Below are 19,162 nucleotides of genomic sequence, written 5' to 3'. Positions count from 1 at the left end.
TAGTTGGTGTTTTGGTTTGGATTGGGTTAGTATTGAGTTAGAACTTGCCATAATGCAACTTGACTTAATTCAATCTAATCGAAGGATCATAATTGACCTGGCGGCATCAATGATTAGATAGGGCTAAATTGAAAGTATAAATAAAATAAGGCAAAAATAGATATGACCCGATATAATTACTTAATATGGATACGTCTTTTATGCCCTATTCTTCTAATAGATAGCCTGGTGCTAGCTGCTATGGCGGCGGATGCAGTAAGCTTTGTTCCTCTTCCCCTTAATTCTCCTATGCCGATTACTCATACACTGGCTGAAATTGAAAATACGTATAATGTAGAAAGACTGCATACGTTCGACCAAAAGCAGAAGGCCAAGATGCTAAACCCAGCCAGCTCTGGTCCGTTTTCTCATCAGAGAAAGAGTGTAAGTGAGAAAGACAATGTTTTTGATCGTTATAGTCCACCTAGTATACCGTACGATCGTGAAGTCACTCATAAAGCCAGACAAGACTTCTTCAATACAGCAACGGATGATGCCTTTGTATCTCCCGATCAAGCAGACCAAAAGTACATTCCTAATGAGTTCCCATCGAAACGAGCCAATAGCCAGACATTCAACTCAGTCCTAGCACCTGCTTCCATGCCTGATCAGGTTCCACTAGGTATGCATGCCGCCGAATATCCAGATAGACCTTATCATGATAGTGTTGCTGGCAGAGAGCGGCGAGCCCTGTCAAACAGTCTTGAATTCAAACCAAGTCCTAGTCAATCGCCCGCTAAAGGCACCATTAGGTACTTTCTACCATCCTACTACAAGTACCAGAGGGCCATTTTTGACTATTTAGTTGATTTTGAAGAATCCAAATTCATATCACCCGCCTTTTTACCCGATTTTAAGTCTTTCGATGGTGACCCCAATCGTATGCTTGCTCAATACTGGGGCATAGAGCGAGATGCTCTGGAAAAGCATAGTCCATCCCTTGATGAGCTCCTCCCTTATATTGTTTATTCTCCATACGTTCATAAGAATCTAGCCAATAGTGTTAAACTTGCTCAAAACTATAAGGACCTAATAAACTACTTTCAGCTGGACATCCAATCAACCAGCAAAAGAATGATTGCTTTTATCAATGATCCAACGAATCCCGCCAAAACTATCGATCTCCCAATGTACCAAAGAATACTCAGCCGGGACGTTCGGAATCTACGCACCTATATTGCTCGTCACCAAAAAGACCGCAGACATGGCATTTGGACGATCCGATGTGCTGCTCGCTGCAACACCCAGCTACACCACCCAAATCACATCATTTCCCTTGAAGAACTGTTTAAGAGCTTTGGAAAAAGACACATCAACTACTTCTACACAAATGAAGCCACCAGGCTCTTCCTCAAAGAAGTCAGCCAAAACCAACATATGCTCACCGCCTTACAGTATGCAGTGCACAACGCCCAACTATACATGGACTACCTGGCTGACCACAAGCTCCTACCCGAACCACTAGTTGCCCCGGCCTACGGCTTCATCTCTAGTCTAGACAAATACCATGAGAACATCGGCATTCTCTACGAGTATGCTAAATCTCATGCATCTCAGCCACATTTCACAGATAAAGAGATTTTAAACCTAAGGTCTCTTACCGACAAACTCTTCGTAGAGGGTTGTTATTCAATCTACACTCAATTCCATCTCTTCACTGCCATAGCTGATGCGCGGTACACAACCAATACACAAAGTATTCTTGACCACCTTGCCAGGGTGCCACCCGCCCAGGTTGACACTGTTCTCTCACCAGTTATCGCCGAAGCCACCCAAGTAGTGGAAGAGCTAACCGACACTCATTCCTACCTTAAAAAGGTTCAAGCTAACTACGCGAAGAGCCAAGACAGACTGCGCAATGCTATCTACGGTCTCAGCGAAGCCCGAGTAACTATTCTATATAACATGATACCCAATCCCAAACCTATTCCAGACACACCTTCCAAATCTCGTTCCCCAAATCCGGCCCAGTCCCGCCACAACCGTTCCATCAATTCACCAGCCCCCAATACCAACACCGACACTAACACCAATACCAATACCGACACTAACACCAACACCTCTACTGACGCCAAAAACGACACACCTACCGCTTCTAACTCTAACCCAGACACTCATACCAACTCAAATCAACAATAACCATCAACAATCTAACCATAGCTCAGTCCTGTCTACGGGTATAGAAGAAGATCCCGACTTTACCCCAACCAATACTAACTATGATAATCTTACTGCTATTTCTGTCTACCTAGATACCATTCCACTAATTGATATATCAACAAGATCTCGAAGCATCCCACAACCATCCGCGAAAGCATGCAACTTACTTTCGATTCCTCCACCCCCACCGAGCTCCACCAACTACTCAAACATATCCAGCAATTCCAACCACTAAGCGAACCTCAACCTCAACCTCAACAATTTCAACCTCAAAGACGACTCCCCAAATCACAAGCCACCCGACCATCTCAATAAACCACCACTTTAGTTGACCCAACACTAACCTAATTCAATACTAATAACCCAGTTTATTATACCACTATCTACATGCCAATTTCTACACTACTTTACTACTTTACTGTCTTGTTGGTAAGTGACTACACGCCGTGGTCAACCCATACTAAACTGTGGTGTCCTCGCCAGCCTCCATTTCAAAGAGAGTTATCTACAGAAGTGTAGTGCTGTAATGTTTATCGGCTTGGCACTGATCGCAGCGAACGCGATTAAAATCTCGAAGCAGAAATCACAGTCTCAGATTAGTTTATATTATGATTTTACAGACTAGCTCAAGATGACGTACGATAAAGAGAACTTAAGCTATACTAACCCAATACACCCATCGCCCTCTTCAAAATCGGTCTTTAGTCGAATATGTTGGGTTGAAAGGTACTATCCCTTCCCCGGGGCACGGCATTAAGATAAGATGGTGTTGAGTTGGTATTGGACTAATATTGTATTGTAGTGTGTTGGGTTAAGTTGGTATTGTGTTGGTATTGTACTAATGCTGTACTAATGTTGTACTATAATATTGTGCTTGGTTTGCTTTATTGTATTGGGTTGGGATGGTATAATTTAGTGTTGTATGGCAGGTGTCTAAATAAATGTATAAGTAAGTGTATATTGAAGTTAAATGTGCTAGGTAGGTTTAAGTGGACTGCTATGGATTTAGTCGGTTTGGGTTAGTGTAGTGTAGTGTAGTTTAGTGTAGTATATTGTGATATGAATTGAGTGAGAATATGTGTGAGTAAATGTAGAATGTAAAATGTAGTGTTAGTGGATGTATTGTGGTTTTAGTGGGTAAATTGAATGGGCTGAGTAAATTGAGTAGACAGGATACGGGTGTTATATTTTGAGGTCTTTGGTTAGTTGGGCGAGAGTCTTGGCTGGAATGCCCTGGGCGGGGTCAAAGTGGTAGTCGGCTGTAATGTCCTTGGCGGTGCCAGTGTAGATAGTTATGATTTTGGCTGAAGTGCGACGGGGTGGCTGGCTGGCGGGATGGTGGAAGAAGAAAAGAATAATGTCGCTTGAAGAGAGTGAAGACAATTGGTGGACATGGTCGGGTGCGTCGCCGGGTCGGTCTAGAATAATTAGAGTGTTGGATAGCTTTTCGGCACTCTCTTCTAGAGTAGGTAAAGTGCGGGCATGGCTGGACTCCTTTTGAGAGAGGGCTAGGAAGAGTCTGGTCTTTCCTGTGCCTCGTTCGCCCATTAGAAGGACTTGTCGAATCTTGGCTGGTCTTCTAAAGAGAAAGATACTAATTAGACCAAAGATGAAAGTAAAGACTAATACTAAGGCTAGCGCTAAATACATGGCAAAGGGGGCCAAATTCTTTTTTAAAGCTGTTATTTGCGCCTGGCTAACTAATTGGTCTATTCTGGATATTTGAAGGTTGAATTGAAGTTGGGAAAGAAATGCAGATAACCGAGTGCTTTGAGCGGTTTTATAGCTGTCTGGTTTACTACTTCTGGGGAAAGAAGATTAAAATCTGTGTAGCTGGAGTTTCGCGGTCAGGGAAGACGTCTTTTTGTCGGGCCATGATTCAAGAACGTGTTTTGAAGAAGGAAAAGCCAACTTTAGGGATTCAGTTGCGGCGGTTTGTGAAACAAGGTGTGCACGGAGTGTTTTATGATATTGGCGGGGGCGAACAGTACCAGAATTTAGTTGATTTTCATTATCGGCTGGCGGATGCGTTCTTTTTTGTGATTGACTCGTCAGATAGTGAGACCTGGAGCCGTGCGAAGGAAAGACTTAATGGAATACTTAGTCGAAATAAGCATGTTCGGATTCCGATTTTGGTGCTGTGCACACATAATGATGTCGATGGGTTTGGAACGTGCCAAGATATAGCTTTGGATATTGGTTTGGACTCTTTGCTAGGCCGAGATATTGCTTGCTACTCGATTTCTTCGCAGACGATGTCGAACTTTGCGGCAGTCGAAGAATGGATTGTCAAGCATGCCAAATAAATCGGTGTATTTGTTGTCAGGGACGCATAAGTGTGGTGGTATTTGTAAACAATGCTTAAGAGTATGTTCATTGAGAGCATGAATCAGCCGATTACTAATTGGCTTAACTTAAACTATGTTGCCTGCAAGGATGGATCTATTCCTCGTTGTATTATATACCAACACTATTGCGAGGACTTTAAGAAAGAAGGAATTATGCCCTTAAACACGGCCATGTTTGGCAAGGTAATTAAAATGACCTTTCCCTCGATTCGTAGCCGGCGGTTGGGTAACCGTGGCAATTCGAAGTACCATTACTTTGGTGTTGCTGCTCGGAATGTGGCTCCGGCTGGGTTTGTCCCTGAGGAAACTCTGTCCGAGGCCGCCTTTTTGAAGAAATATGAGTCTGTCCATAAGACGGTTCTAGACCAGTTCTTGGAGAATGACTATGTATTGGCCTACCAAGAGATGAAGACTTTTTGGTGCGAAGTATTGCCAAGTTTTGGTAGTAGTAAGTCTTTAGAGTACGGCTGTATTGGGATAGAGAGGGGGTTCTTTGAGGCCTTGGCCAAAAGGTGCCTGGCTGATGTTAATGCTTCTGGCCGGCCGATTTCGGCTTTGAAGACGGCGGCGAAGACTATTGCGGTTCTTTGTAAGCAGATTGTTGGGATAAGTAGCAATAAGGCAGTGGTGGCTCGTATGGAGAGCTATAAACAGCGAGCTATGGCTCTGAATAGTTTGGGGAATTTGTACCGCTGTGCCTCTGTTTTAGAGGAGAAGCACGCCTTGCGGGACTCTTTAGAAGAGTTTCTCTTCTTCCTGGACTCGGGTGTTTCCTTGTTACAGGAGTGCGTGCCTTTGGAAAAGTCTCACTTTCTGCACAGCTCAGGCCGAACTCTAATCTCCTTCTACGTGGCTTCGGCCTCTTTCCAGGAATTTGCTGGCGGCCTAGGTGATATGCTGGCAGCTCTGCTCAGGAAGAAGGAAAGAGTGCATTATGCCGAAATAGAAAAGTACTTTACAGAAATGATCCAAGAAGTAGCAGCCTCTTCTCTTTGTTGTCTTGATTTATCTTCAGCTATTTGTGCCTTCTTCTCGGAGTACTTTGGTCTACTGGCCAACGGCCTGGCTTTCGCTGAGATTTTCCAGAAGCGAGAGATGGCTAAGTGCCCAGCACCTACTTCTCCCCCTAAGGAGTCCGTCTCCTTTGTATCACAGATCATTACTAGCACAGACTAATAAAGAGGTATACATGTTATTTTAGATTAAGATAAGTTATGTTAAGTTGAAGTGGGGTGTGATGTAGTGTAGTATTCTGTTGGTATTGTGTTAGTAGTGTGCTGGTGTAGTTTGGTAGTGTAATGTGGTAGTGTTAGATTTGAGTTTGTGTTAAATTGGTATTATAGTTGATAAAAAGGATTTAGAAGTCTTCCGAATCAGAAAGCTTTGGAATTACTATTTTAAGTTTATTACTGATAGACTTAAATTCTTTACGCTATTAGCGATAATGAGTATTTCGGGCCAAATTGTTAGAATCAACAGTATAGTAAAAGAGAAAGGAAAGAACAAAACCCAATATAGTGTTTCGGTAGTCTTAAAGGCTCGAGGACAGATCTTTGATTTAAGTATGCACTCGCCGGCTGATGAGAAGTTAGCAAGGCTCTTTACTCCAGAGGGTGTAGAGGTAGGAAAGATTGTAGAGGTAGAAAAAGGTGTAGTAGTTGCGAGTCTAGGAAGTAAAGAAGACTTAGAGAGCGAGATTGGGCCATCTGATATTTTTGGCGGAATGGCCCCTCGTATTGTTCAGGTTAAAGCTCTAACTCAGTATTGTACTTTGTTGACCCGCTTTCTCTTAGGCCGGCAAGAAAGGATGCCGACAACCAATACGTATACTAGCCGAGTAGTTAAGTATGTGAAGTGTTTAAAGACATACCAGAGCTGCTCTTTTCTGGTAATAACCAAGGGAACAATTACTAAGAACAATCGCGTTTATTTGCAGTGCATTGATGAAGATGAGACATACTGTGAAGTCATTCTGGACGGATACTTTAGCCAGACTCCATTTCAGTATAAGGAGCTACTGCTTCTAACTAATGTACAGGTTGTGTCCAAAGAAGACCCTCGGTATATACCAGGGCATTATGTTTTCTATACGGAAGCAACCACACTTATTGAACGGTCACCAATTCTAACTCACCCGAGGATGGAGAAGCGATTGGCATCTCTTGCGATGCGCACTATTCACGCAACAACCATTGAAGAGACCTTTTCTATTACACAAGACTGTATTTTGCACTTTAAGGGCCGGATTCTGAAGGTAACTCCTGCCACTCGAGAGCTTATTATCTCAGACCATACCGGGTCCATTTTAGTGTTGGTATCTAAGCAAGAGATGGATGAGCTGACTAAAGGAACAACCTCCTCTGGGACTGCCTTTGTTCTTCCTAGTGAGAGTTTAGTGTTTACTCGGGTGTCTGTTAGAGCGGTCGTATTGTTTTTAAGCCGCCGGCCTGTTTTACAAAGTGTGGCTGTCCAGCGGGCCCAAACAGAATGAAACAAACTATATGAGAGATATGGCCTGACGAAACAATGAAGATATTCTTGCGCACTCCTAGAGCTCGGCGCACCAGGTGCTTTGTCCTTATTGGACTGTTGCATCTAGAACGATGTGCTGCATTCCTCGGGGCACTGAAGTCCCTCACCCCACCGGCCATGCCGCCCACTCCCTATGGAATGGCCGCCGGAGCCGCTGCCAATGGCATGCCAGGCGGTCCTCCAGGCATGCCCGGAGGAATGCCAAATAGTATGCTGCCTACGCCTTTCGGAATGGCCGCCGGGGCTGCCGGTAATGGAATGCCGGGAGGACCCCCGGGCATGCCTGGTGGTATGCCTAATAACATGTCAGGCGGTATGCCGAATGGTATGCCCGGCGGGATGGGAGGAATGCCAAATGGAATGGGAGGGGGGCCTCCAGGCATGCTGTCGCCTTCACCCTACGGATACTCTCAGCCAAATCCCTATGGTCTAAATAACAACCCCAGTATGCCCTACAACAACAACCAACCACCCACAAACGGCTATAATGGTGGCAGCCAACAAAGCTTTCCCTACGGCCCCAACAACAACAACAATCCCTACAACAGTGCACCCAACAATCCCTACAACAACTCGTATAACAACTCATATAACAATTCGTATAACAACTCGTACAGCAATTCAACCAATGGTGGCAATGGCTATTATCCAAATAACTCTTCTTCTCCTGGCCTCTTCTTCTGTCAAAACAACAAGTACCCAGACTTGATCAGCCTTACCCTAATCGCTACAAAATCACAACCAACCCGGCCAGCATTCATCTACATCGTCAATGGCAGTGTTAAGAAAGGCGAGAGATATATATCCAAGCGGGTCATTAATCAAATCGGACTTCGGGACGTACTTTTCACTCGGCCACTCACTATTACACATGAACATAATATCTTCAGCCAAGATGTTCATCTAAAGGGCAAGGACGTAATCGGTATAAACATCGGAACAATGCCAATGGTTCAATCCAAAGACGACACTCTGATCTTTCCCGTGTGCGGCAAAGACGCCAGGCTATGTGAGTACAACGCCAATACCCACAGAAACAACTCACATAACTCCTCTCGCGCCCGAAATTGTAATGCCCCTACTCTAGCTACCTTTAGAAAGATTATTGGGGCCGAATCAATTCCAACTCCCGGCACAAATGACGGAACCATAACAGCAGTCCTCTTTGACAGCCAGAATCTCACCGATCATACGCAGGATGGCCCCAAGTTCGAAATAAGGGATATTGCACCCGCCACCCTTGGCGACAAACAAAACAACCTGGGCAATAGATACACCGAAGTCGACATTCCCTTACTAGAAAGCCAGCACATCACCGAAAAACAAATCCAGCATCTTGCCGATACCATCAAAAACAATCCCAACAAACTATTCTATATTATATCCAGCACCATCCGCGGCTTTTCTATCTTTAGCTGGACGTATTACTTTGTGCAGAATCCTTCTTATGAACGAAAGCAGTTTGTTAAACTACTTCAAGAAGTCCCCAGTGGATTTTCCAAGTTCGCCGATGATTACGACCAGTCGACCCAGCGTGGTGATTTTAAAGCCATCATATCCCACTATATTCCCCACCACAATACCCTAAACGACTCCGCAAGCGATTCTCACGACAATCAAGAAAGCGATACCCACTCGAATACCCGCCACCACGACGATGACAATGACAACAGCTCAAGCACCACCAACGACCACCACAACCATCGAAGCCGCAAATACCGCAAAGTCCACAACAATCAAAGCAACTTTAACAACTACAGCAACCACAACAACTATAACAATTACAACAACCGCCAGCATGGACAAGCAATCTCTACTTTCTAAACCCTACTTCACTTCACTTCACCCCACTTCACCCCACTTCACCCCACTTCACTTCATCTCACTTCATCTCACTTCATCTCACCCAGCCTAACCCAACTAAATAAAAGCCTTAAACACTTACATATCACACTCAATCCAATTATTATCTAAGGCCCCAACATCCAACATCCAACTTACCCTAACCCAACTCACCACACCACACCCCAACTTAACCCAACCCAACTCACCATAACTCAATCTTTACATAACTCAACTCAACTCAACTCAACTCAACACACCACACCACACTACACTACACCATAACTTAACTTAATCTTTATTCATTTTCACTGTTTACCTGCCACAAAGATACTTTTTGACCCACAACAACCAATTGGTCATACCCAGGATTGAAGTCCACAAACGACACTGGTCCTCCAACTGAAATTTCAGTTACATCTTTCAAATTATTAGCCGTACAGACAGATAAAACACCTTCCTCACGAGAATACACCAAATAATCATCATCCGGCGAAAAGGCCCTAATGCGAGCATACTCCGTAGGCAAATATCCAAGCAAGCTTCCTTTAATCCCATCCAGCAAAACCAAGGCCTCCGGTGTACTTAAAGCCACCGTATGCCCACTCCAAGAATAGCACATATCCAGCCACTCCCCATCTATATCCAACTCCTTAGTCGCATAAGGACCCGTCGTATAAGACCGTGCATCAAACAACTTCATTTCACACTTCTCCTTAAACAAGACCGTAATCACACTGGCATCATCCGGACTATACTTAGCTAAACTATGCCCTACCGCCGGTATTTTCCCAACAGCCTCTTTCATCCGTTGGTCCCACAAAAGAATCTCATTCTCAGCACAGCTCAGCATACGCTTCGTCGTGCAACAAGAAGACAAACTGTACACCTCAGACGTATGCCCACTAAATACCCGCGTATACTTCCCACTCTCCAAATCCAACAACCGCAAACACTCACCCGTCTTAACATCGGTCGAATGCGCCACCGATCCTTCCGTCAGATAAGATACGACCAAATCACTCGCGGCATTAACCGCAGTAATACCCGTATAACCCAATCCCTCAACTACCTGATGCACAAATAATGATCCATCAACCGCACAAACCAAACTTTCACCTCTAGGCGAATAAACACAATTAACACCCAAACCAGATTCCAAAAGAACGGCCGTTTCTTTCAAAGCCGCTAAGGCATACATAAGCCAAATGGCAATTTTTTTACTTGAATGACTGCCCCCGTTACGAACGTAGATTCACTAATTAATTTACCGACTAAAATAGCCGAATTATTACAGACTGGAGATGATGCAAAATTAACGCATTCTGAGACTTGGCCATTACTTCTTAAAGATTTAGAAGAAATGCACGTTATGTCTACGAAGTATACGCCTACACCATTTGGATATACACCCGAAAGCCGGCCCATTGATATCTATATGCAGTACGGAGTGATTAATTTGGACAAGCCTTGTAACCCCTCTTCTCATGAAGTTGTATCTTGGGTTAAGAGTATCTTTAAGTGCGAAAGGACCGGACACAGTGGTACATTAGACCCGATGGTTTCCGGGTGTTTGCCCATTTGCTTGAATAGAGCCACTAGGATAGCCAAAGCACAGCAGAATGCCGGGAAAGAGTATGTGGCAGTAGTGCATTTTGATGAGGGTATAAGTAAGGAGCAGTTTCAGGAGGTGCTTAAACAGTATGTAGGTCCACAATTACAACGGCCACCCGAGCAATGTGCTGTTAAACGGAATCTACGGATTAGAACCGTAACGAAGATTGAGTACTTAGACTTTGATGCTAAGAAACAGTTAGGCATGTTCCGAGTGGCTTGTGAAGCTGGAACATACATTAGATCGCTTTGTGTGCACTTGGGATTGCATTTAGGAGTTAAGTCTGAGATGGTTGATTTACGCCGAACTAAGAGTGGAATTGTTACGGAGGACAACTTAGTAACAATGCATGATGTTTTAGATTCTTACTATCTGTATAGCCAGAAGAGAGACGAGCGGTACTTGCGATCGGTAGTTAAGCCTTTAGAAAGTCTGCTGGTTAACTATCCCCGGATTATTATCAAAGATAGTACTATTAATGCTCTTTGCTATGGCGCACAGCTTACCACCAAAGGAATTCTTCGTTATGATAACTTTAACCATCAAGACCTTGTGGTCCTAGTCTCGCCCAAAGGAGAAGCTATTGCTTTGGCTGTTGCTCTAGTAACGGCCCCGCAACTAAGTATGATGGAGCACGGCCAGGTCACTCGTACTAAACGAGTTATTATGGACAAGGATACTTACCCCCGGCAGTGGAAACTCGGTCCAGGCAACCATCCACAAGAGGAAGAGGAGACCAAGACCGATGATAACACTGCTCCGGCCAGTTCATCAGAGAAGGAAGCAGACAAACAGTCCGAAAAGCCAGCCGACAAATATTCTTCCTTCACCCGTTCCCATTCAAACCGGCCCCACCAGAACAAGTCCTTTAAATCCTCTAAACCCTCTAGGCCCAACCGCTACACCAATTGAGTTAGTATTGAGTTAGGTTAAGTTGAGTTGAGTTAGTATTGAATTGAGTTAGGTTGAGTTGAGTTAGGTTAAGTTAAGGTGAATCAAGTTGAGTATTACGTTAAGCTTAGATTATCATTAAATTGCTTTAAGTTAAATTGGGTTAATAATAGTAGGGTTTAGATCTAATGGTAGTGTTAGTATTAGTATTGGGTTAGTATTAGTATTGAGCTAGTATTGGGTTGGTATTATAATTGATTTAGTTGTTGCTGATTTAGAAGTGGGTTTAGCCGGTGTTTATGTTGTTAAGTTAGGCCTAGACCCTTTTTTCACTTACTTGGACTGAAGATGATAAGTGGCAGTTTAGGAAATGGTTGGAGAGGGGCCGGGAAGGCCTATAATAGATAGAATAGGGTAGAATAGAGATAGAAAGTAGTAGAATGCTTTATTTTTTTGTCCTTGCATGTTTGAGCTTAAGATAGGGAAAAGTGGAGCTAGTGAGGCCGAAGAAGAGAAGTACGATGGGGGTAAATGCTCCTTTAACTTCTTAAAGAAGGTACTTGAAGGTGTTGGTGAGATCATTAAGAGCTCAGATATTAAAATAACAGCTGAAGGATTGTACATTCAAGCAATGGACCCCATGCACGTTTCGATGGTTGATATCTTTTTGAAGAATACTGCCTTTGAAAGCTACCGCTGTGATAAAAACATCATACTAGGCGTGCCTTTACCGGCTATTCTAAAGATCTTTAGAAGTTTACCAGTTGATGGTGCATCTTCTGTGCTTTTATCAGCAGACGATGATGCGACCGACTTGAATATTGTTTGCGAGGAAGGAAGCAAGAAGTACAGCTACAAGCTAAAGCTTATGTCAACTGGTGAGGAAGAATACTCTTTCCCAGCCCAGGTTTATGACGCATCAATTGAAATATCAGCTGGTGAGATGCAGCGAGTGATTAGGACCTTAGGAGCCTTTGGCGAGATTCTTCAAGTCTCTGCCAACCAGAAAGGAATGCTCTTTACGCAGCAGTCGGATGTGGGTGATAGTGAAGTCTTCTTCTCCATGGAGGAGAGTGGCGAGAATAGTGAAAAGCGAGAAGTAACTTTGAATGTGGCTAAAGACACCGTGCTAAGCTTCCCTTACAAGTACTTGGCCACGTTTGGTAAGTTTGGATCTCTGGGTCACAACATTCGGATTAGCATGTCTGAAGACTATCCCGTGCATGTAGCCCTGAACATGTCAATGGGGTATTTGAATTACTACATTGCCCCTCGTGAGCAATGAGCAACGAATAAGAATCAATAAAGCTGTTACAAGTTGAGGTATAATATGGTGTAGTGGTGGTTAGTAAGACAATACAAGGGGTTTATTGAGGGGTGAGTGGCCAGAGGTCTTGGGTTAGGTAGAGGGTAAGGCGCGCAAAGCCATGCGTTCGCTCGAAGTAGGCGTAGCTTTTGGCTATGAGGTGGGGACAGGGGTCAAGGCGCTTGAAAGTGACGTGTACTTGCTGGTACTCGGCGGTATCAACGGGAATAATCTGGTCGGCGGACACGTTAGGGTGCTTTTCTTTGAGAGCAGCCATGTTAATATGGAGGGTCCGGGTGTTATTGGTGGCGTAGTGGCGATGGATCGGTAGAGGGAGAACTGCTTGGAAAATAGGACTAGTGCGAGTGATTGGGACAAGTGCGTCGTTTTTAGCAATGATTTCGTCCAGAGTTAGCTCGGGCTCTGCCTGATTGTCGGTGAGGAGCTGCACCTGGGCTTGGATTTGAGAAGCAACGCGGGCATAGTTCATAGTATCAAATACTGCGTACATATTACTGATCAGCGGGGAGTCTTGGGCCTTCCAGATAAAGGGCATACTACGGCTGACATCACAGAGAATGTGCTTAGAAGTGACTTCTTTGGCACGAAGACACTCGACCATAATAAAGTCATTGAGTTTAGGTATTTCGGTGGGTAAACGGTCCCAAAGACGAATGTGCAGCTCCTTTGTGGACATATCTTGAAGAGTTAGAAGGGTATAGTCCGGTTTGGCCTCAATATCATACACATAGCCGCATCCGGTGAAAATAAGACCGGCGGTTTTGATGTAGGGAAAAGGGACAGGGCCTAGAGTTATGTGCTCAATTAGCTTTTCAGCGACGGTTTGGATATGCAGTTGATCTGAAGGACAGGTTTGGTACTTTTGAGCAGGAATGCACTCATAAGGATAGAAAGAGGCGCCTTCCTGGTCGACTTTGAAAAGGAACATGCCTTGTTTGCGATCCAGTAAAATGCTTTTGCCTTTCGTGGCATGAACTGAGACGTTTAGTTGGGGGATTTTGACAATCACGGAAAGCCGCTTTAAGTTCTTGGGGAAGTCAGCAGGGCTTTTGAGGAAGACTTGGACATCCACTGTGCGGTTAGTCGACTCTAAAGACTCGTCAATTAGAGACAGCTTCATTTGGTAGTCTGTGCCGTTGGTTTGGGTGGGTGGAGTGTAATCCTGCAAGAGAGCAATGATGTTTTTGTTGTGGGTAGGAGAAAGTTGAGATAGTAAAGTGCGCGGTTGGCTATTAGTAGACATTTGCGAGTTGACCAGTGGCCGTTTGGTTGTTTGGGTTTTTGTTGTGCTGTTGCCAGCGCTATTGGAAATAGAAGTATTGTTGCCAGAAGAGGCCATTTGTGCAAGGCTGAAAAAAGAGAGGGTAAATTTGCCTGAGTTGATGAGAATATGGTAGTTTGGGCCAATTAATTATTTCCTGATTGGGCATTGATATCGGCGCTAATGATAAATAAAGCTATAAATAGATGGGCACACTTCCTACTATGAATCCTTCCACTGCAGGAACTCTTTTGGTTATGATAAGCAGTCTTCTATCTTGGTTTGACACCCAGAAGCAGGTTGATACGGAGCTAATCGCCCAGAAAAATGCTCAGAAAAGTGCTCTAAACCAGATATGTGATCAATCTCTTGATAGTCTCTTCCAAACCGGCATTGCTGCCTGGAGTAAGTATCTAAATGAGCTCTTTTATTATCGGGCACAGAGCAACCCGCCTCGTGCGGATGCTAAAGATGATTCTCATATCTATACAGACAGTTTTTATTCAGCAATCAACACAATCGCTCTCCTGGATAGTCTCCTTGAAGCCAAAAACATTATCACTCAGATGCCAGATAAGCACCTCACTCTTGATGACTTACAATACATGGCGCAGCAATACGCCGAATCGTATATCTTCTTTTCTATTATTTGGACTGATGAGCTCATTAGCTGCATTAACCTGCAGGAAAAGCAAATGTCGTTTGTTCAGGACTACTCATTAATTGCTAACTGTATTAAGACCATGAGTCCCGAGATACAGAAGTGGCTAACTACTCCCACACCTGTTTGCCCGACCACAAAGAACACCCACTTATACCCCGCATGTTATGCCGCGGCTTCCATTAGGACAAAGCTCTCCAAGCCAACAGACAAGAATGCCCAGTACCTGAACAAATTGTTGCTTCATCCCCGCATGCGCAGTATTATTGTACGATTCCTTTATGGCATTCAGACGAATCCTTTAGCTGGCCCAAAATGTGCAGCCCACCAAGAGATGCTTCTTACCCGGTTCCCATACAATCAAATACCACTCATCTCTACGGCCAATCCAACGCAGGGCACAGACATGTCCGATTCAGACGAGATTGTGTATTCCACCGTGCTTCACGGCCAACTGTACCCAGACAACGAAGCAGAAAATAACAACGCCGCCCAATCGGTTGTTGACCACCAACGCGATCCTTCCCAGGAACAGGCTATACCAGATATCAAAGTGACCAAACCTGAAGAACCTACTCAAGACTCGTCTAAATCTGAAGAAGCTAGTCCGGCTAATCCCGAGAAAGAGAAGCCTAAGAAGAAGGAAAAGCGAGGTCTATTCGGCAAACTATTCAGCCGGCACGGCAACGACAAAAAAGAGAAGCCAGGCACAGAGCCCAAATCAAGACCTGCCACTCCCCAACCAGAACCAAGCCGTTATGCTGATGCTGCCATCAGCTCCTCTTATTCCTCCCACGATACCCCTGGATCCTTAAACCCTGATAGTCGCTGTGCTACGCCCAATCATGACACTATGAATAAGTCTACAACTGATGATACAGATGCTAGTGGTATTCCTACAAAGAGAAGAGCATATGAAGACAATACGGCTAATGACGCCGGTCACAGTCAGGCTTCATTAGCTAAGCCAGTTGCTTCGCCCAGACACGACGCTCCTATCGCTCGCGAGCAAGTATATGCCTTCCCTGCCCACTACGATCCACGGCTCCTTTCCTATGACGCTGAGACTCTATATCAGGCGCCCGCAATGCCTAAGATTCAACGCAGAGCCATGACCCCTGATAGCCTGGAGCGCTTTAGCTCTCGGCCAGCCACTCCCGGCTCCGACACGACCGTCATTGAGCGACCGATCCGACGCAGTTTCTCACCAGCACGTTCTTCTGGCCAGACAACCCAACCTATTCCCCTACCGCGTAACCCTGAAGCACTTCCGAAAGGCCTCCTCGCCCAAGAGATAGCCCTTGAGGACGCCGGCTTTGACCCATGGTCCCCTCAAATACTTGGTGAGCATCCAGAGTTCGATTCCGTTCCGGTTGTTAAAGAAACAGATTCTCAATACTTCAGAACCCCCACTACTAACCCAATAGCCCAGACGCCTGAACCTGTTCGTTCTATGGCCAGCCCACCAACTGATTGTTTCGATCATTTGGACGACGACCGCTTCTCTGATAGGCCCGGCAAGTATTACCCCCACGAGGAGCTAAATTCTCACCAACCCTTCGAAGATGATTTGTTCGTTGATTCCAATTTCAATGCTGACTTCTACCAGATTTCCGGCCAGCCATCTCAAAGATATGCTAGTCCTTCTGCCGTATAACCCAACACTACCGCAACCAATCGCTTTACACTACCCACCCAATTCACTCTGCAATCGATCGGTCTAACAACCGCATCGCCCTTCTATAATAAATCATTGGTTCAGGAATAGTTCTTATTCGCAATTCAGCAGCAATCCAAATACTAACCCAAATACTAACCCAACCCAACCCTTATATCCAAACCAAAGACAACCCTTACCCAATACTAACCCAATAACTCGACTAGATTCAACTTTATTACACCTTAACCCAACCCTATTCTATCTTAACTCGACCTTAATCTATCCCAATCATACTCTAGATACTATTAATAAAGCCATGTTTCTTTGTTTTCATGATGGCAAAGACTCTAATCGTATCAGGCACTCTTCCTTTACACTATCGAGACAAAGAGGGGTGGGTATTTGCTCCCTCGCATTCGTCAATTGCTTCTTCTATTCTTTATGGTACTCCGGAAACACAGCAGGCGTCCACTCTTTTCATTGGGACTAATGCCCCTAAAGGCATGCAATCGCCAACCAAGTTTACTAGTCCAGAAAACGCAACCTTCTCCTTTCTAGCGGTTGAGAATGTTGTGCATCCTAAGGACCTTGTCTTTTCTAAGCACCTTTCACGAGCATGTCACTATGCCCTGGGCAAAAGTGCTCTTTTTCCCCTTGATTTAGATAAGCCCTATGCCGACTATTTACAATTCAACCAAGCATTTCTAGCGACCATAAAAGAGGCCTACGAGCCAAATGACACAATTGTGATTGTGGGAAAACACCTGCTTCTGCTTCCTTCTCTTATCAGAGAAGTTTTCCCCTACGCCCGAATTACCTTCCTCTTTATTGCTCCTTTCCCGGCCTATGAGCTGTTTAGCTGTATTCCGTACTCAAAAGAAGTGCTCTTGTCAATGTTGGCCAGCGATCGTCTGGAGTTTCAAGCCGCCGAATACGCCGAGAACTTCATTTCAACCGCGTTTTCACTTGTTAATGCTCAGAATAAGGAGCTGCTGCCCTCTTCCTTAGAAAGAATCAAAGGGCAGCCGAGCATTGTCCTAGTGGACAAAACAGAAACAGACCGTGAAGCTCGTGCTGAGCAACTAGTGCCTCCAACTGAAACGCGAGACTTGCTTTCTCTAATCACAACCTCATTTCCAGACCTCAGCAACGACTGCCTGGGCGAAGAAGAGCCTTTAGTAAGCCCAGCAAAGGAGTCTTTTTCCTGTGCCAACGAGTACCTGAAAGATGTACTGCCCGGCTTAGATCAGTTAGATAAGGATCAAAAACGCAAAACGCATGTGGTTTACTCGGGAGATTTGCGCTGTATGGTGTGCACCAGCAGTCCGGCAGCACCGCTGGAGTTTATTCGCAGTATCCAAACGACCACGAAGTTTCAAGAGGCCTGTGCCCAGCTGGAAGAACTCTATGCCGGCAAAGACCTAGTTGTGCTGGTGGAGAGTACTCGAGTACAAGGATCCCCAAGCATCAATTTGGAAGGCGTCTTTCGCTACCTGCTAAAGTACCGTGATAGCCAAACCGAGTTCATTCGTTGTGTGGTGTTTGGCGAGTCTTCGGCTTTGCCCAACACCGGTCTAGCTGCTTTGGCTGAGCGTATATCTAGTGTTTTCCCCGGCCGCTTGAAAACAGTAATCTTCCCAGACACGTACACTTACTTTGCTTTACTGGCATGTGCTAAACTGTGTGTCGCTGGCGCATCGGCTGACTCCTTTTCTCTGGTTCTGAATGAGTACCTTGCTCTTAACCCCACGCGCTTGGCCGTAGTGCCGTATTCCAGTGGCGTGTCTATTCCAGGCCTCTTTTATACCCTTAACTGTCCCTATGTTACTGCCGAAGTGATCAACAAGGCCCTAACCGCCGCTGGATCACCAACCGAAGAGTCAATCCAAGATACAGCCCAGTGGATCCACCAAATGCGAGAAATGCTCCGTAGTGACAACAATACCTATACTGGCTCCTGCACAGAAGGCACTCCAGTCAATGCCTGCCAGCCAATCACCGACCAATTTATCAAGACTTTAAAGAAGAGCTACAACAAGGCCGAGCAGCGGCTAATTCTCCTGGACTATGATGGCACTCTAACTGACATTGTACCCAACCCCAAGGATGCCAAGCCCACCCCTGAAATCATACAGCTCTTAACCCACTTAGCCGCCGACCCTCGTAACCGCATTATCATTATCACCGGTCGCAGCAAGGAAGAGGCAGAAGCCTGGTTTGGCCATATCAAACTTGCCATCTACGCTGAGCATGGGGCCTACAAGAAGGATGAAGGTCATTGGACCGCCACCCCTTGTGATCTTTCCTGGATTCCTGATGCCACCAAAGTCATCAAAGAGCACGTCCAGTTCACGCCTAAGTCTCATATAGAGGTCAAAAACACCTGTGTGGTCTTCCACTGCCAGGAAAACGGCCGCTGGTGTGCAAGTGCACTACAAAAGATCCTCCAAGGTCGAGCCCGAGTTGTTACCGGCCGTGGCATCATTGAAGCCCGGCCACTCACCATTGACAAGGGGTCTTGTGTGGTTAAAGAGTACCAAGAGAGTCTATTTACTATCTGTGCCGGTGATGATCTTACTGATGAAGACATGTTTATGGTTCTGCTCAATGCTCCTAATGCCTATCCGATCTGTGTTGGCGACCGATCTACTTCAGCTGCTTACCGAGCCACTAACCCCACCCAAATGCGCGAACTCTTACAAACACTCAGTCAGGACTTTAAACAATAATCCTTTTGTCCCCTCTTCGCAGACATAGCGAAAAACCCACAATGTCTCTCTAGGAGGGAAGGATCTAGGATAATAGCAAAAAGACAATAAATAGCTT

The 19,162-nt window shown here is 45.2% G+C and overlaps 12 protein-coding genes across 12 annotated transcripts; 9 read left to right on the top strand and 3 right to left on the bottom strand.

Annotated features, from left to right (window-relative positions):
• Positions 1-162: 162 nt before the first annotated feature.
• NEHOM01_0699 (uncharacterized protein) lies at positions 163-2,178 on the top strand (the record flags this gene model as incomplete). The annotated part of the gene is made up of 1 exon (XM_051489577.1): positions 163-2,178. The coding sequence occupies one exon, from the start codon at positions 163-165 to the stop codon at positions 2,176-2,178; it is 2,016 nt and encodes a 671-aa protein (XP_051345537.1).
• A 1,203-nt stretch (positions 2,179-3,381) lies between these two features.
• Positions 3,382-3,849, bottom strand: NEHOM01_0698 (uncharacterized protein; the record flags this gene model as incomplete). The annotated part of the gene is made up of 1 exon (XM_051489576.1): positions 3,382-3,849. One exon carries the CDS (start codon positions 3,847-3,849, stop codon positions 3,382-3,384), a length of 468 nt encoding a protein of 155 aa, XP_051345536.1.
• Positions 3,850-3,950: 101 nt separating this feature from the next.
• Positions 3,951-4,505, top strand: NEHOM01_0697 (ADP-ribosylation factor-like protein 8; the record flags this gene model as incomplete). The annotated part of the gene is made up of 1 exon (XM_051489575.1): positions 3,951-4,505. One exon carries the CDS (start codon positions 3,951-3,953, stop codon positions 4,503-4,505), a length of 555 nt encoding a protein of 184 aa, XP_051345535.1.
• Positions 4,506-4,556: 51 nt separating this feature from the next.
• NEHOM01_0696 (uncharacterized protein) lies at positions 4,557-5,723 on the top strand (the record flags this gene model as incomplete). Its single annotated transcript, XM_051489574.1, has 1 exon — positions 4,557-5,723. The coding sequence occupies one exon, from the start codon at positions 4,557-4,559 to the stop codon at positions 5,721-5,723; it is 1,167 nt and encodes a 388-aa protein (XP_051345534.1).
• A 268-nt stretch (positions 5,724-5,991) lies between these two features.
• On the top strand, positions 5,992-7,038 carry NEHOM01_0695 (uncharacterized protein; the record flags this gene model as incomplete). The annotated part of the gene is made up of 1 exon (XM_051489573.1): positions 5,992-7,038. One exon carries the CDS (start codon positions 5,992-5,994, stop codon positions 7,036-7,038), a length of 1,047 nt encoding a protein of 348 aa, XP_051345533.1.
• Positions 7,039-7,073: 35 nt separating this feature from the next.
• On the top strand, positions 7,074-8,903 carry NEHOM01_0694 (uncharacterized protein; the record flags this gene model as incomplete). Its single annotated transcript, XM_051489572.1, has 1 exon — positions 7,074-8,903. The coding sequence occupies one exon, from the start codon at positions 7,074-7,076 to the stop codon at positions 8,901-8,903; it is 1,830 nt and encodes a 609-aa protein (XP_051345532.1).
• A 316-nt stretch (positions 8,904-9,219) lies between these two features.
• On the bottom strand, positions 9,220-10,122 carry NEHOM01_0693 (COMPASS component SWD2; the record flags this gene model as incomplete). The annotated part of the gene is made up of 1 exon (XM_051489571.1): positions 9,220-10,122. One exon carries the CDS (start codon positions 10,120-10,122, stop codon positions 9,220-9,222), a length of 903 nt encoding a protein of 300 aa, XP_051345531.1.
• Positions 10,123-10,149: 27 nt separating this feature from the next.
• NEHOM01_0692 (H/ACA ribonucleoprotein complex subunit 4) lies at positions 10,150-11,448 on the top strand (the record flags this gene model as incomplete). The annotated part of the gene is made up of 1 exon (XM_051489570.1): positions 10,150-11,448. The coding sequence occupies one exon, from the start codon at positions 10,150-10,152 to the stop codon at positions 11,446-11,448; it is 1,299 nt and encodes a 432-aa protein (XP_051345530.1).
• Positions 11,449-11,890: 442 nt separating this feature from the next.
• On the top strand, positions 11,891-12,712 carry NEHOM01_0691 (proliferating cell nuclear antigen; the record flags this gene model as incomplete). Its single annotated transcript, XM_051489569.1, has 1 exon — positions 11,891-12,712. The coding sequence occupies one exon, from the start codon at positions 11,891-11,893 to the stop codon at positions 12,710-12,712; it is 822 nt and encodes a 273-aa protein (XP_051345529.1).
• Positions 12,713-12,794: 82 nt separating this feature from the next.
• Positions 12,795-14,093, bottom strand: NEHOM01_0690 (uncharacterized protein; the record flags this gene model as incomplete). The annotated part of the gene is made up of 1 exon (XM_051489568.1): positions 12,795-14,093. One exon carries the CDS (start codon positions 14,091-14,093, stop codon positions 12,795-12,797), a length of 1,299 nt encoding a protein of 432 aa, XP_051345528.1.
• A 179-nt stretch (positions 14,094-14,272) lies between these two features.
• Positions 14,273-16,333, top strand: NEHOM01_0689 (uncharacterized protein; the record flags this gene model as incomplete). Its single annotated transcript, XM_051489567.1, has 1 exon — positions 14,273-16,333. The coding sequence occupies one exon, from the start codon at positions 14,273-14,275 to the stop codon at positions 16,331-16,333; it is 2,061 nt and encodes a 686-aa protein (XP_051345527.1).
• Positions 16,334-16,671: 338 nt separating this feature from the next.
• NEHOM01_0688 (trehalose 6-phosphate synthase/phosphatase) lies at positions 16,672-19,065 on the top strand (the record flags this gene model as incomplete). Its single annotated transcript, XM_051489566.1, has 1 exon — positions 16,672-19,065. One exon carries the CDS (start codon positions 16,672-16,674, stop codon positions 19,063-19,065), a length of 2,394 nt encoding a protein of 797 aa, XP_051345526.1.
• Positions 19,066-19,162: the final 97 nt, after the last annotated feature.

The sequence above is a fragment of the Nematocida homosporus genome (assembly GCF_024244095.1).
Source record: "Nematocida homosporus strain JUm1504 chromosome Unknown 4343, whole genome shotgun sequence".
In the NCBI taxonomy this organism is placed as follows: domain Eukaryota; kingdom Fungi; phylum Microsporidia; genus Nematocida; species Nematocida homosporus.
Note: the sequence above shows the minus strand (reverse complement) of the source record. Positions and strands in the feature narration are given on the sequence as shown.